The sequence below is a fragment of the Bidens hawaiensis genome, unplaced genomic scaffold, assembly GCF_021521415.1.
Source record: "Bidens hawaiensis isolate Kalapana, Puna unplaced genomic scaffold, B.hawaiensis_p1.1 tig00006604_1, whole genome shotgun sequence".
In the NCBI taxonomy this organism is placed as follows: Eukaryota; Viridiplantae; Streptophyta; class Magnoliopsida; order Asterales; family Asteraceae; genus Bidens; species Bidens hawaiensis.
Window position 1 is genome coordinate 515,995 of NW_027491445.1, and position 16,887 is coordinate 532,881.

The 16,887-nt window shown below is 32.9% G+C and overlaps 1 protein-coding gene across 1 annotated transcript; it reads left to right on the top strand.

Moving 5' to 3' along the window:
* Positions 1-685: 685 nt before the first annotated feature.
* On the top strand, positions 686-16,721 carry LOC143633029 (LIM domain-containing protein WLIM1-like). Its single transcript, XM_077101408.1, has 5 exons — positions 686-823; positions 15,099-15,195; positions 15,858-15,889; positions 15,997-16,086; positions 16,521-16,721. The coding sequence occupies exons 1-5, from the start codon at positions 686-688 to the stop codon at positions 16,719-16,721; spliced, it is 558 nt and encodes a 185-aa protein (XP_076957523.1).
* Positions 16,722-16,887: the final 166 nt, after the last annotated feature.

The following is a 16,887-nucleotide window of genomic DNA, read 5'->3' on the forward strand; positions in this document are numbered from 1 at the left end:
CCTGGGCTTCAAATGGTTTAGGGGGGGGGGGGGGGAATTGGTCAGAAACAACGAATTTGAATCAGTAACTTTTAACCAAATGAAACTTAAACCATTTAATAGTAAATTCGAGTCCAAAACTTATTATCCAAATAATGGGTTTAAGGTATAAATCCAAAACAAACATTATAAAAATGTTCGTTGTGGTATATAATCTCTGTCGTTCAAAAAAAAAAAAGAAAGAAAAGTTCGGTGTGGTTTAGTGCTATACAGTTCGGTTCAGTTTGTTGTTGGTGCAATTCAGTCCGTTTGGTTCAATTTAAATTTGAAACGAGACATAACCAAAACCATACCATGAGTTAGTTATTAGTTTGGATCAATTTATTTCTGACTGGATCTTTATGTTACCGCAAACGCATGAGCATCCGCTTTCATAAAACGCGGTACTTTTGGTCGGAAACATGACACAACTCCCTCCTAAACAACTACTGTAAAAGACACAAATTTCCACTAATAATCACCACCCCCCAAACTCCACAGAATGACAAAAACAACCCCACAATTAACAATCTTGTTGTAAAACCCCAGGCCTCTTATTATACTTCACCAACTACGACACACAAATACAAAGTCTTTATCGATCAAGAAATCCGATTATTATTTTTATTATTTGGGTTTCTTGATTTGATCATAATTCATTAAAAAAATGGCTTCATATGGTGGGACAACACAGAAGTGTAAGGCTTGTGAGAAGACTGTTTACTTGGTGGATGAACTCACTGTGGATAATAAGGTTTATCATAGGGCTTGTTTTAGATGCCATCATTGCAAAGGCACCCTTAAGGTTGGTTATTATTCAACTTTCATTTATTTCATCTATATCTATATATTATATAATATGTGCTGTTTAATTATGCTGCTAGTTGAATCAAATTCTGCTAGTTGAAATAAAGCATTTGTTAACTTTTGCTTCATATGATAAGCTTTTTTAACATTTTGAGGGTTCTTTCTTTGGTTTTCGGGGGTGTTTGGCCTATCTTTTTTAATCAAGCTTATAGCTTTTTTAGTTTTTTTTACAAAATAAGATTAACTTGATGTTTGGTTTAGCTTTTTAAGCTTATGCTTATAAGCTTATATAAACTAACTAGTTTGAGACCTGTGTAATACACGGGGAATTGATGAAAATTTAAAACTTTAAACACTAAGCGAAATACAATCAACTATACATTGATCATATATCGTTAATATAATTACAATTTATATTAAAATTACACTAATTACAAAACGGACATTACACAAATATTTTACAAATAAGTAAAAATTTCTTTGTACACCACATTTATGGTTGTATTAGTCAATGTACCTCATTTATCAAGAATCATAATCTTTAGTCCATGTCTTCTTGTAACTCTCGATAAGACGATGTATAGCTGTCCGTGTGAGACGGGTTCTTTAAAGTTTATTGATTTTTCTACCGAGTTTACCTTCTTATATGCAAATGCAATCGATGTGGCCCCTCTCTTCAAGTCATAATTAACAAAAGCAGTATAACATTTGCTCAGATTGATTTCCCTGGGATGAGAAATTAAAAATTAATAATTGAAAAAAATTGGTTTAAAAAAAAGCTAGTTTATAATGGCTACCTGCCATCAATAAAACTCCATTATTCAACATCCAACAGGTACATACCAACATAGAGGAAAATAAACACTTCTGCAATGTATGACATTATTGCAAAAGTATGCCTGCAAACCAAACAACTTAATGTAAATATTTTTTTTATATAAATATGATATAAATGTGAAATAAATTTACAAAAATTTACATTGAAAAAAATAAATTTTCAATTACACGAAATAATACTATATATAAATGTAAAATAAACTTAAAAAATTATAAGGCACACAAAAACAATTGGAAAGCAATATATATGAAAACAAAACCTCTTCTTGAATTCGTCGATTTCATTCATGTCTTCATTGATATACATCTTACCAACACTAATTGAATTGGAAACAAATGGATGACCTTGAATAAAAAATAATAAAGCAATCAAATTTATAATAATTTTTAAAGGTATCTAAATTTTAACATTACCAATAAGAAGAAGTTAATGTATCAAACCTTCATAAATCTTGAATAAGTCACATTGTAACAAAACAATTACAGGGATTGATCAGAATTTAACAGAATATAAGTTGGCATGTCAACCCCATACGATCCCTACATAGTTAAACGCAATTCTTTGTTGCTTTATAAAACATGTAAGCAAGATACATCATTTACAAAGTTAACATATATAACATAAAATGAAACTAAAAATAGAGTTATCTCAAACCCTTTAACCTTAGATACATCTTGTTGGTTTGAACTCCATTAGATTTTGTAATGTTCTCAATTGGTGAGCAATTAGCAACAACTCCAATCACATCTATATTGACAAGAATACATCATAAATAAGTGATAATGGTTATAAATAAGTGATGATAAAAGAATAAAAAGTAGACTAAATTAAAGACCAAGTCAATTAATATAAATTAATCTTTGTTCAAACTCTAGAAAGTAAATTCACACATATTTGTAGAGAGTCATAAAAAACATTAGGAACAATAGTTTAAATAAATACATGAAAATATATGCTCATTCATATGCACCATATTTGATCCTCGGATGCCAAGAAAAGTCACATATTTCTGTTATCATATAAAAAATAATTAACAAATTACCATTTATATGAAAAAAATTGAAAGTATAAAACTTAAGTCATCCTAGAATTGTGGCTAAAAAAGATAAAGTGATATTCAAACTTATAAACAACATATAGTCATATCATATTTATAGTTACGAAGATGTTGAAAAAATTAGTGACAAGTCATTAATTTGTAGCAAATCTATCACACAAAGGTATAATAAAGTTGTTAATCATATATTCATAGATGCTAAGAGTTAAGTTCATTTGCAAATTTAACAATTTTGTAACAGTCTGGTTGTAGCTGAACAGTGAAGAATGTGATAGTGATTCATATGTTATTGTTATATGAGAGTAGAACTGAATAGAAGACTCACAAAACAAAGGATAAAAACAATGGATAATGATTTAAACCGAAGTTTATATCAAAAGAGATATACAACTTTTTTAGTTTTAAAAATACAATGAGCAAATAGTTTCAACTAAAAAATTCTCATTTTTAATAATAATGTAGTAACAGAAATTTAATAAAAAGTATTAATATTTAAGATAATACTTACCAAAAATGGTGTCTATTTCAATAAACTTGTTAATAAGGGCATCAATGTCATGAAACTTGAATCCGTGTAAATCACCACCAAAATCCTCACGGTGTGTAATAGTTGACTTCAGAAAGAGATTGAGTTTTTTTGTCATTATTCACCTACTTGTATTTAGTACTTGAATCCGTGTAAATAATCGTGATTAATAATACTAATCCAGTGTGATTAATGAATATTTTAGGAAGTTGTTACAATATTTAATTAATTTGATAAGAAGTATTTATAGGGTTAGGTTATAATAAGAAGTATATTTTTTTAGGAAGGATAAGAAGTAATCTTGTCAATTAATTTTGAATATGGAGGGTTGAGATTAATTTAGGGGAAATCAAGTGTGAACACAAGGTAAGGGCATAAAAGGAATAACACATTTGTTGACTTTCTCTCTTCACATGCAAGGCACATGCCAAATTCTCCCATCATTTTAAAACGTCCATAACTTTTTTTTACGACGTTTTTTTTGAAAAACAAATTCACCATAATAACGAGCGTCTTTTTATCTTTTATATGAGTACCATATTGTAATATAAAAATTAAAAAAAAATTAGTGGGTTTTCTACAAATTGTGTTTTACCGAATTGTGTTTTACAAAATTGTGATACAATAGTATTTTTCATTGTGTTTTTTCCATTGTGTTATTTACATTGTGGCATACAATTGTGTTTTTATCATTGTGTTTTTATCATTGTGTTTTTTTTTCATAGTGTATTTTTCCATTGTGTTTTTTTCATTGTGTTTTTCATTGTGTTTTTCGGACTTTTCTGGCGAGGTGGTGGCGGTGGGTGACGGTTGTGGTGGCGGTGGGCGGTGGAGTGGTGGTGGTTGTAAGAGATGAGTGAAGATGTAATTGGTTTTATGTAAGTGGGTTTTTGAAATTAATTTAAGTGGTTTTTGAGATTAAAGTAAGTGGGTTTTGATATTAAAGTATTAGACTAAAATACTCTCCTTCCTAGCCTTCTTAGAAAAATCAAACTTCTTATTTGAACCCAACCCACTATTTGTAGCTTTCCAAATAATCAAATAATTCGGTTTACGTATAATTAAGCTTGCTAAATGATTTGACCGAATGAAACAAATGAATTTTTAAGGATAAACATCAAGTTAAAAGACAAAAAAAGTTAAACGATAAAAAGAGAAAACAACATGTACATCTTGGGAATGCTTAATAATAAAAAATATTCTGTGTTAAATAATATGTTACCTAATAAACCAGGATTGCAGTTTTCCACAACAAACATAAAAGGATTTTTAAGGGAAATATGGTAAATGTTTTTGACCTGATTAACGAAATTTTAGTTTCGAATTTATGGTTTATAATTTATCGTGTTAAATTTATCTTTTGGAATTTTGAGGGAAGTATGGTAAATAGGGACACGAAATTATAAGTTTCAACACATATATTGCACACACACACACACACACACACATATATATATATATAATATACATAAACGAAAACTCTAAAATCCTATGTGTCGTGATGTGGTCGCTGCCCCCTTTTATGGAAGCCACCAGATTTCTTGATTTTTAAATGAAGGCATCTCATTGATTTAACCCAAATTCATGGGTATGGTTCTTACCAAAACCAAATAGCTCTTAAACGGGTTATAACATCTCATTAAATTAAAAATTAATCTTACTAATTATTTGATATGAAAATCCTATAAAATAAGGATATACTAAAATTTAATATCCAATTTAAAAAGAAAAAGATATTATTTATAATTAATAAACAATTTTATAGTAAAAAAAAGCGGGTCATGGGTCACCAAACCCTTTCATCATCAAACCCTAAGTATATTATTAACTTTCTTACAATAAAGAAAATTAAAATCCAAAAAATAAATATTAAAAAATATAAAATATAAAACAACCATTCTCTCAAGTCATCAGATTGCTTTATTTATAAATGAAGGCTTCTCACGCATTTGACCCGAATTCACGGGTAAAAGATCTCACCAAACCCAGATAGCTCTTAAACGGTGTATAACATCTCATTATATTAAAAAATAATCTCATCAAATATTTGATATGAAAATCCTATAAAATAGGAATATACTAAAAATTAATATCCTATTTTATTTTAAAAAAAAGTTATTATTTATAATTAAGAAACAATTTTATAATAAAGAAAATAAACAGGTAATGGGTATCAACAAACCCAAATAACTTTTAAACCGGATTATAACATATCATTTATTTATGAAACCATTTCATCATCAAACCTCAAGTATATTAATTATTAACTTTTTTACAATAAATAAAATTAAAATCCAAATATACATATATAAATATTAAAAACGAATAATGTAAAGCAACCCCCGTAATACGGGGGATAAAATCTAGTGTGTGTGTGTGTATATATATTGAAATTTTGAAAATAGTTTAAAAAAGAGGAGAATGGATGACAGAGTGACAAGTAGCATAAAATAGTATTCTTTTATTGAAGTAGTAGATTTGAAGAAGCTTATTTGAATATGGTTTTTTAGCTTATTTGAAGAAGTTTATTTGTGTAAGGATGTATTATTGAAGCAACTTATTACTATAACAAATTAAAGCAACTTATTACTATAACAAATTAAAAAATGGTGGATTTAACAACTTATTATCAACTTGTAGAATAAGTTAATCCAAACACTTAAAAAGAGCTTATCAAATAATAGAAAATAAGCTATAAGCTACTTTAAAATATAAGTATAAGCCAAAAAATAAATGCTAGGCCAAACACCTCATGGTTTTTTTTTTCTTTTTTTTTTTACATTTATGATCCGTGTATATTTTAAATTTATTTTGAATTTGATCTCCTTGGTTAGCAGGGTATAAGTGGGTCGTGAGTTTGCTGGTAACAATTCTTGTGATCACAAAAACATATTGATTTCAGATAACTAAAATTGCAAGTCCTAGATCGATAATCAAACACGAACAAACGAATAACTCTTGTTTATATCAATCAGAAAATCTAACTCAAAAAACTGATTACAACTCTCAAACCCTAATTTGGTTTGAGTCTTGATAAACTCTAACTTGGTTGCATCTAGACAAACACTAACTCGGTTACATCTGGTGTGTCTCTAGATGAACCCTAACTCGATCGGTTGCATCTCACACATCTTCTATAATGTCTAACCATAACTTGGTTTATATAGACTAACCTAACTTGCTAGTCAAGACATTACCTATTATAATTGCAATACAATTAGAAAACATGTTGTAACTAGGAAACATAACCAACTATGACCAGCTTGTAAACATTGGTCCCTCAAGTTCACCGACTTGTGACTTAGAGTCCGAAATTACTTCCAACAATCACCCTCTAATTTCTTACTCGAAATAGGTGGCTCTTCAACTCCGAGTAGGGGTGGCATATGGGTTGGGTTGGGTCGAAACGGGTCATGGGTCGGAACGGGTTAGGGTCGGAATGGGTCAACTAAAAAAAGGGTTGTTTTGGTTTGGGTAAGTACTATTTGTAGTTGTCGAGCGATCATCTCGGCTATATATGCCTCAGACAACATGTTTACTTTCTTCAGGGCCATTCTATAACAATAACCAGTTATCCAACAATTAACAAAATTCACATACACTAATGATCACAAAAGGAATTACAATAACAAGTAATCAGGTATTTCAATTAACACGTATATATCACACGGGTTTGTTCTCGAGTTTGAATACTAAGGATAGTACGTAAAATTGGCCTAGCAACCACCAAAGTTTGCATATATATTAAAAGTTGTCATCTCATGACAAGAAATTTTAACCCAATAAGAGTCAATGTTTGTATTAAAAATGCCCAAATCGTCCTCCATATTAGCATAGCGCACCACCACATGCTTGTATGGAGTATTAGAAGCTATACACGACAATACCGTACTATCCTTATCTATCAAAATACGCGTTATAACAATTACAAATAGTTCACAACTTTTACGACAATTATTCCTATATGATCCCATTATTGGGAAGCTGTTTTTGTTCAGTCTCTCCCGTAGGTAGATATTTGCTCGTTACGAGTTTAATCAGTATGTTATAATGGGAATGCACGTGTATATTCCACCTGACTTCTGAATGTTTGTTAACTAATATCATAAAATATATTCTTTCGCCAGGTCATTCAGTATTCGTAGGCATGTCGGACTTAATAAAAGTAGTAGTTTACTGGTTGGAGGTAAGTAGGTTCCATTCCAGTCGGGGCACGTCATCATTTCGTGATTATGGAGTTTTCATTTTATAATAATCGATTGAAATCGCGTAATATAAGAGAGGTTGAAGGTTGTCGAACATAGATGATTCGAAGAGTTTGCTAGTTAAGGAGGTTCATTAGAATTCGTTGTACTGGTGATATGTAAAGGAAATTATTATTATTAATATTTCTTTTTTTGAAATATCATTAATACATTATATGTACTGGTAGTCACGGTCTGTTTATAGAATTAGGGACTCAATAAAGTAGTTATTATATTTATAATTCAATAAGTTAGATTCATCACTAAGTATTTCCCCCAGGGATGGTGTTTGTTTTTCAAGCAACAGAAATCGACGGATGACCAGAAAATAGTTTAATTTAGTGTCAAAGAAACGAGTACATAAAATAAAGGTTAGACCCATGCTGAGAGGTATTATATGTATATATATATATTCTTGAAATCATTGTCTATATTCTTTCCCGGGCCTTGCATATTAAGTCCCTTAGTGGTTCCGCATATCACCAGATTTAGTTTGAACTTGTTGAAGCATTCTCATATTCTCACTTACAAGCAACACCAGTTCTTTAGCTGTCATAAGGCTACCCGATCTCGATATCCTTCGATGCAATTGTTAATCAGAAGAAAACGTTTTTCGGTAGCTTAGATCATCGTAAAGGATATTATTAATTAATACCGAAATTGAATATTTTATTTGTTATGAACAAGTATAATATTAATTATATAAAAAAATATAATATAAATTTTGATACGATATAATTTTAATCATAATAGGAATTAATATTGATTATAACCGAATATAATATTCGTTACAATAAGATTTAATATCATCGGTAGTATGGTACGTACACATATCCCTATACCTCGTCTCAGATATGCACGTATACACATTTCATATATACTCCACATCACCTTTATGCACGTATGTTGCCATTTTTACCTATCAATATGTTCCGTGACTTCTCCCCGAATTCCCTCGTACAAGCAAGTCGGTTATTACGTTCCGGACCATAATAACTCACTTGCCCCCCGAGTTCATCCCGGCATCCATCAGTATCTATCGTTACTCATTTTTAACTTTCCCAGTGATAATCAAGCCTACGGTTATATTATAGGTATCCTATGGGATAACCTAATTCTTTATAACCAATGGCTCTGATACCAACTTCTGTCACACCCCGTTAAGCGAATTGCGGAAGCGTAAAACGGAAATGCAACAGATACAACTGGTATCCAATACATTGTTCATAAAGAAACATTACTAACTAATTTACAATATATTATATCGTTCTAACATCTTTTACAAACTAGGTGATACAATCAAACCGGTTCTTCAATTACTTTACTTCTAACTCAAATGCCCATGACATCAATCACCAATCAGACACGTAACGCACAGGAAATTACTTCTCATATCTGATTACCTGAAAAGCATGTTAAAATAAGTCAACTACGAATAGTTGGTGAGTTTCATAAGTTTAACGAAATCAGTTCTGCGTACCACACAGTCACAGTTTGTATGTACGCGCGTATGTAAAAATATGTTTTTACGTTTGTATAAATATGTACAGCCATATCCTTGTGTGTGCATATGCACACATGTAAGTTTATAATATAAATTCGAAATTTCGGTAAAATCGTGATTGTTTGTTCGTACTATCTGTTTCCAATTTCCGTGTTTAACCAACCACTGTGGACCCCCTTCCTCCCACAACGGTTTCACATAAACTCAACCACTGTGGCCCCCCTTCCGCCCACAACGGTTCCGCGTTAACATCAACCACTGTGGTCCCCCTTCCACCCACAATGATTCCACGTAAACTCAAACATTATATAGTGTACACGCAAATAATTAGTATATTCTACACATAGTATTTCCTACGGCTAATCACATAGCATGTATATAGACACATATACACATATAGTATTTATCACGTATCACCAAATACTGTGGCTCCCCATCCGCCCACAATACGCATAATCACATTATTTTCTTAACATTCATGTCATAATCAAGTTAGTTCGTTTAATAAGTTGCAGCAGAACTTGGCTCATATGCCATACTCAACTTTAGTTTATAAGTTGCAGCAGAACTTGGCTCATAGGCCATACTCAACTTTAGTTTAGTAAGTTGCAGCAGAACTTGGCTCATAGGCCATACTCAACTTTAGTTTATAAGTTGCAGCAGAACTTGGCTCATAGGCCATACTCAACTTTAGTTTAGTAAGTTGCAGCAGAACTTGGCTCATAGGCCATACTCAACTTTAGTTTATAAGTTGCAGCAGAACTTGGCTCATAGGCCATACTCAACTTTAGTTTAGTACTATTGTGGCCCCCTTCCGCCCACAATAGCCCCATAATCATCACAGACCACGTTATCCCCATGGCCATTACAGACCACGTGGTCTCCCAAATTAGTTATGTTTAACATTACATAACGTGTTTGTATAAACATGCTGTCACGTGTAATTTCACTATGTTTTGCAATTCGTATTATCTCCACTCAATATATCAATCAACGATAATAATCATCTTTCATCAGCACGTAGTCAATCATTATATTTGTAGGGACTTTTCATATATAAATGTTCAGATATTTTATATCCTGATCCGTTTTCAGATAGATAACGTGTATAAACATGCTTTCCACCCCAAAAGTTCGTAAAATAGTTTAAAGAGTGGGGTCATGAAACTCACAGTTTTGTAGGCACTCAGTGCGAGGTCAGCTCGGGGCTCATTTCCCTTGCTATCACTTAGTCCCTATAGTCCATATTATAATAATATTAATATTTTAATATTATTATAATCTCAGTACTAAACTGGGCTATATAACTAATCTGGGTATAGCTGGAACGCCCAGAAAGTGACAATAGGCTTAGGTTGTGATGTTGTTCAATGTCTAATACTTAAAACCGAACTTGGCTCAGATTCCTGTTTTCCCAGCTGGCCAAGTTGTTCGTTTAAGCGTTCAGAAAACAGTTATGGGAAAATAAGCTTGGGTAAATGTATTGGATAGTAAAATGATTAAGTTATAAAGAAGGATCACGTACTGGGGTCCCGGATTAGCCACGGGGTCCGTTTCCATTTTTTCAGTTAATTTGAGAATAAACGCGCACAATCCACCCGGATTGTCCAGGTTTCTCATAGAAAAGTTCATTTTCACTTAATTAGTCCAAACATATGATTTTTGATCACTCTTGGTGTTTTGATTTTCCCGCAGGTTCACTAGTCGCGAACTTGCCGGTTGTTATAAAAACTGAATTTGTTTAATATTCAGATTAGCATAATTAATTAACCGTTAATCATTAAATTATGAAAATTTAACCACTTATCAATTAAAATATGTAGATTTTTATAAAAATATTTCTGGAATTTATTTACTGATTTATTAATTTATAAAAATTCATTTTATCAGCTATATTTCGCCTGAAAATCGTCCGTTTACCCCAAACAATTTCCAAAAATTCCACAAAAATTCCTGAATACTCAAATCATGTCCCAAAACAACTTGTATCAATTCCAGAATGTAAAAAGCTCGTGCAATATTCTTTTCGGCCCAAATTCGGCTGTAAAAATTCACACGAACGCAAATAAACAAAACACCTTTAAACTTCTCCAAATGATCCAAAATTTCATATGTAATCAAAATACATCAAATATGAGTTCCCAGAAAAATTTCATAATTTTTGAAGTATTTTAGCTATTTTTCCCAAATAAACATCCTAATTCGGTAATAAATTCGCCAAATATTCTCGGATGCTCGAAAAATTACCAAATTTTAACAGGGACTCATTGACATGGTCCCTGATATCCCTGAAAAATTTCAAGTCCTAAAAATATGCACATCACAACCTTAACCTAAATAGCCCGTAAGCGAGTGTTTCGGCATTACCTTAGCGGGTTTGGCTCGTTTCCGACCTTTTAATCAAGTTTTCAGGTTCTTGTGCTTCTAAGAAAGCTAGGTACAAGTCCTATATCACAAACCAAGCAATTTTTCATCAACATATCAGCCCTTAACTTAGGGTTTCGGCTAGTACACAAAAACGAACTTTTGAACCGTAAAAACGCCGTTTCAACCCTTTAATCCGTGTTTATGGCCAAAAAAAACTATCAAAACAGGTTCCTTACCATGTGTATGATCAAAAAATGTTTATGGATCATTTTTAGGATTTTTTACACGGTTAGGAATGATTTTTAGTGACCAAGACATGTTTTTATGGTATTAAACAAGTTCAAACAAGTAAAAAAGCTACTTATTTAAGCCCCTTACCTTAGGGTTTGAAGGTTTTTGGATGGAGCAGCAGTTGTGTCCAGAGTTTTCAAGAAATTATGTTGAGAATGGCTTGGATCTAGTTTATATGTGAAAAGAAAATGAAGGGGGGTGGGGTGGCGGCTGCGGCCGGAGTCCATGGGCCCCTTTTTGGGCCCATTTTGGCCCAAGTTTCTGATTTCTCTAGCCCAAATACGAAAAGCCCGGTCCAAATTTAGTTCGGGTTCGGTTTTTGGCGAGAAAAACTTATCGGGTGCGTTAAACAGCGCGAAAACGAGTGTTTTTCGGCTAGTTTTGTGTAAAATTATAAAAACATACTATATGTTTGTAAAAATCAAAAATATTTTCACGGATCGCTTAAAACATTTCAAGTAAGTGTTTGGTAAGTCTTTTTCGGCTTAACGGATGATACAATGCTTGGTTTGTAACTATCTTTCGCGTTTAAATCTATCGTGGGTAGTTAAACGAGCATATTTTCGTTTAACTTGTTTGCTATCAAACTAAGACCATATTTCTAATATTTTAGCTTGTATAGATCGTATATCACTTATAGATGGCCCCCCGAGATATCTGGGTCATAACCCGACCCGTTCGGTTAATCGTTCGCTTGTTACGCAATAAGCGGTTAAACGCTTATTCGAGTTTGTAAGTACTAAGGTGTACTCGGTTTTGCCACGGATGTCACATAGGGTCAAAAGGTTTAGGTCAGAACGGGTCTGGGTCAGAACGGGTCCAGGTCGGAATGGGTCAAGGTCGGAACGGGTCAAAATGGGTCGGATCGGTTTCTTTTTCTTTTTTTCTTTTTTTTAAGAACGAGGGTAAAGACGCAAACGTTTTAGTTTTTTTACATTTTTCGTTTTTGATTTATATTTTGAGTTATGATTTTTTTATTAATTTTTTTGGGAGGGGTTTTTATTGTTAATAAAAAACCCCTCCTAAAAAAATTCTAAAAAATTAATAAAAAAATCATAACTCAAAATATAAATAAAAAACGAAAAATGTAAAAAAACTAAAACGTTTGCGCCGTTGTCCTCGTTCTTAAAAAAAAAAATCTTAAGAAATGAACTTAAACCGAAAGCCGACAGAAACGAAACATAAACCAAAAACGAACCAAATTAATCAAAACCAAAAAAATCGACCTAAATGAAACTAAAAACTGAAACAAAACATAAATGAAACTGAAATAACAGACAAGCATGAAACAAAAAGCTGAAAACGAAACCGAAACCGACCAAAAACAAACAAAAGAAACCGAAACCCAACTCGTCCAATGCTCCGAAATCGACCAAAAAGAAACAAAGGATACCAAAACCCAACCCGTCCAGTGCGAAAGCTCATGTCGGCTCGAAACCTAAACCGAACTCGTTCCAATCCAAAACCCGTTTCAACCCAAGCTTGCCACATTTCCTTAAAACACTAACCCAAATGGACCCATTTATTTAAATTTGTCGACCCATTTTGACCCGAAAATAAGAAGATGGAATTTTAAGTGACCCATTTTAATCCATCTTATTAAAATCTATGACCCAAACCAACCCATATGATTTTTAAAACAACCCAAATTGACCCATTTAAAATGGTTTGGATCAAGATTGCCACCCCTAACTCCGAGCATGTCTCTTTTGCCCTGTTTGATTTGACCCACGATTTTGACCTTCTCGGCTTTCACAACCATCTTGGTCCTTTTCATCCTGATCTTGACTACTTGGAACTTCTCTTGATCCATAGATGCGTTATTTCAGTTCTCCCGAACTTGACTACGTTGATTCCCTCTTCCACAACTTGTTGACACAAGTTTTGATCGGTCTCTCACCGGTCAGCTTCTCGCTTTGATTTCTTCTTAAGGATCACCCGATTTCTCACTATAATCAGTCATAGATCAGTTCTTCTCAAACCCGCTTTCACAGCAAAGTTGATTGCTTTACACAACCGACTTCTCACCTTGTTCTTGATTGCTTCACACAATCAGCCTCACTCTTTGATCAATCTATCACAGATTGACAGTTTTCTTCCTCACCGGTATCACACCGTAACACTCCGAATCGCTCGGGTAACTCCACACCTATCGCATGTGACCGAACTTTCAATCGATGGACTCACTCCAATCGATTCCTTTCCGCGGTTGACTCACATAACCCAAACGATTTTAGTCTTCGCAACCCTACTCGAACAAACTAATCAGTTCCAAACAACTTTTCAAAACCGAACCCACTTACTCACCAAATAAATCAAACGTTGGTTAAAACCTAACCCGTTTAACCCAATGAAATACGAACTCTTAATTGAACCGTCTTATTCAACCCAAATAAAACCCCAACAAGAATGGTTAAACCAACTTGTTTAACTAAATGAAGATTTATATTAAACCACTTGTGTGTTATCTTCTTAAATTCTTCGTAATAAAAAAAATCAAAACTCCTTTTGGTTTCTGGATTCCTTATACGTTGCAAAATAAAAGTTCTTTCTGCTTCAATTCCTTACTCTTCCTGTTGACTTTATTTTTGCACCAAGAAACAATAATAATTCCATGTCTTTGTATAATCACAAAAAGACAACAGGAAACACAAAAGCAAGAAAACCGATAAAAAAAACTTCGCCGACTACAAAATCCAATCAACGGAACTTTTTTTCTTCCGATCGTTATTGCCGAACAATAAGAACTCCACCACATGTTCGACTTACCTGTCTGTAAAAAAGACTGCGATTCGGAAACCCAACTTGGTTCCGATATGCGCCGACGATAGCTTCTCCCCAACATTGGTCCCTCAAGTTCACTGACTTGTGACTTAGAGTCCGAAATTACTTCCAACAGAATTAATTTTATTAATCATGTTATTGTAGTTTTATATTGAAAAATTGAAGGTTTCTTTGTTTGATAATAACCGCAATAAATCGATAAACTGAAAACAAACTATATTATGCTGATTTTTTTAATCATTATCAGCGTACTCAGTAAATCCCACCAATAACAAAGCTATGGTAGGGCCTGAGGAGGGTAATATGTAGACAACCTTATCTTTACCACATAGGAATAGAGAGGCTGCTTCCAGTGAAACCCCCGGCTCGATAGTGGTTTTGCATCAAGCCTTGGACATAAGGCACATAACACTCAACCATCGACACCCAGGCCGATTGGTGCATGTACCCTTGTCTTTGGCTATCAACGCCACCACATGATACATGATTAATCTTCCGTCATTTTTAACGCTATTTTCACGAAATTAGTAAAATAACGTCAAAATTAGTGCAATTTCACTTTTTCCCACCCAAGGGCCCACGCATATATGCATTATATGCGCACATCGCAAGCAGAGACGCATATATTATGTTGATTTTTTTAATAAATTTATTTATTGCAGTTGAGTAATTATAGCTCTTTTGAAGGAGTGTTATACTGCCAACCCCACTTTGATCAACTCTTCAAAATGACTGGGAGTTTGGACAAGAGTTTTGAAGGTTAGTCATTTTCGGGTTGGACCCGCAAACATATTGTTGTAAATGGGTCTTTTTCACATTAAACTCCCATATAATTTTATACTTATTTTTTAATTATGTGTTTTATGTTTTAACTTAAACTGATCAGGTGTAAACTTCAAAGATAAAAAAGATATAAACATAAAGTTTAATAGTTTAATGTAAATAAATTACATACTTTAGTATTTCTGGTTATAAATATGTAATTTTAGAGTACTATTAATATAAAATTTAACAAAATTTCAAGTTAAATAGGTTGCCTATCAACCCATGAAAACTCGTGCAGCGTGAGTGTCCAGGTTCATACGTGACATGATTTTCAAGTTAACCCACAAACTCGACCAATTTAACACCCTAAAAATTTTAAAAAATAAATAAATAAACATTTATATATCGGAACTATTTTGCTATTTGCATCATACATTCTTGAGTAAACTACGCTGTTAGTCCCTATGGTTTGTAAGAAATACGCTTTTAGTCCAAAAGTATTTTTTTAGCCTTCCATTAGTTTCATTCTCGTTTCAGTTAATTACACCTTTTTAATCTGTTAAACTAAAAACACACTTAAAAAAAAAGATACTGCTGCGATTGCAAAGGGAAAACACATTTGCAACTTTAGTGCTAACTATCTATTTGTCACTTAGGTGCCCCGAAAACTGCTAGGTCATATGATCAGGTACGGGTCGATTAACTTCATAATGAACTAAAGATTGCTTTCTGATTTTTGTAGAATCTATGATAGTAACAATGTATTTACTACTTACCATATTTGGAATATTTCAGGGTCGGTCTAACAGCAAAGTATCAAGCATGTTTGGTGGGACCCAAGACAAGTGTGTTGTTTGCAAGAAAACCGTCTACCCTCTAGAAAAGGTAAACCACATAAACGAGAATTTAGAGGGCGTTCGGCATTGCGTTTTGAAAGTTTTAAGCAGTATATAAATAACCAAATAGATGGTGTTTGGATGTGGTTTTAATGTTAGATGTTAAGAGTTTGGCAAATATTGAAGATCACTAAATAACCAGATAATCACTAATGCCAAACAATCAGGCACCAAAAAATTAGGGTTGTTCCCAAGAATCTTTTGGCCAGTGTGTAAAAATAGTACTTTGTTCTTTTTATACTATATCAATATGTGTAAAATTATAAAATCAAATTTATTAAATAATAAACGAGCTAGGGCTCAGCTTAACATTTCAGCTGGTTAAGATAAACAAGTGGAGCCCAAACTCAACCTGGCTCGGCTCATTCGCAACCCAACGCAAAATATACATAAACACACAAAACTTTAATGATCGGTTTTCAGGTGGGTGTTAATGGGAACGCATACCACAAGGCCTGTTTTAAATGCAGTTATGGCAGGTGTCACATAAATTCATCAAACTACGTGACTCACCAACACCAGTTATATTGTAAGCACCATCACGTGCAACTCTTCATGGCTAAGGGGGATTTCAGCCAATTTGACAAGCACCATGAACCCGAAAATGGGGTCACTGAAGCCTAGTATTTTGTTGTATTGTTCAAAGAAAATTATCACAAGATTTGAACTTTTTGACTATGAATGTTGAGTGAATGCCTTCTTGTTTCCGGATATATATATTATTTTGAATAAAAACTCTTTTAGTCATTTCATCAAACATCTTTGTGACAACCCATAAGCCCGCTAAAGA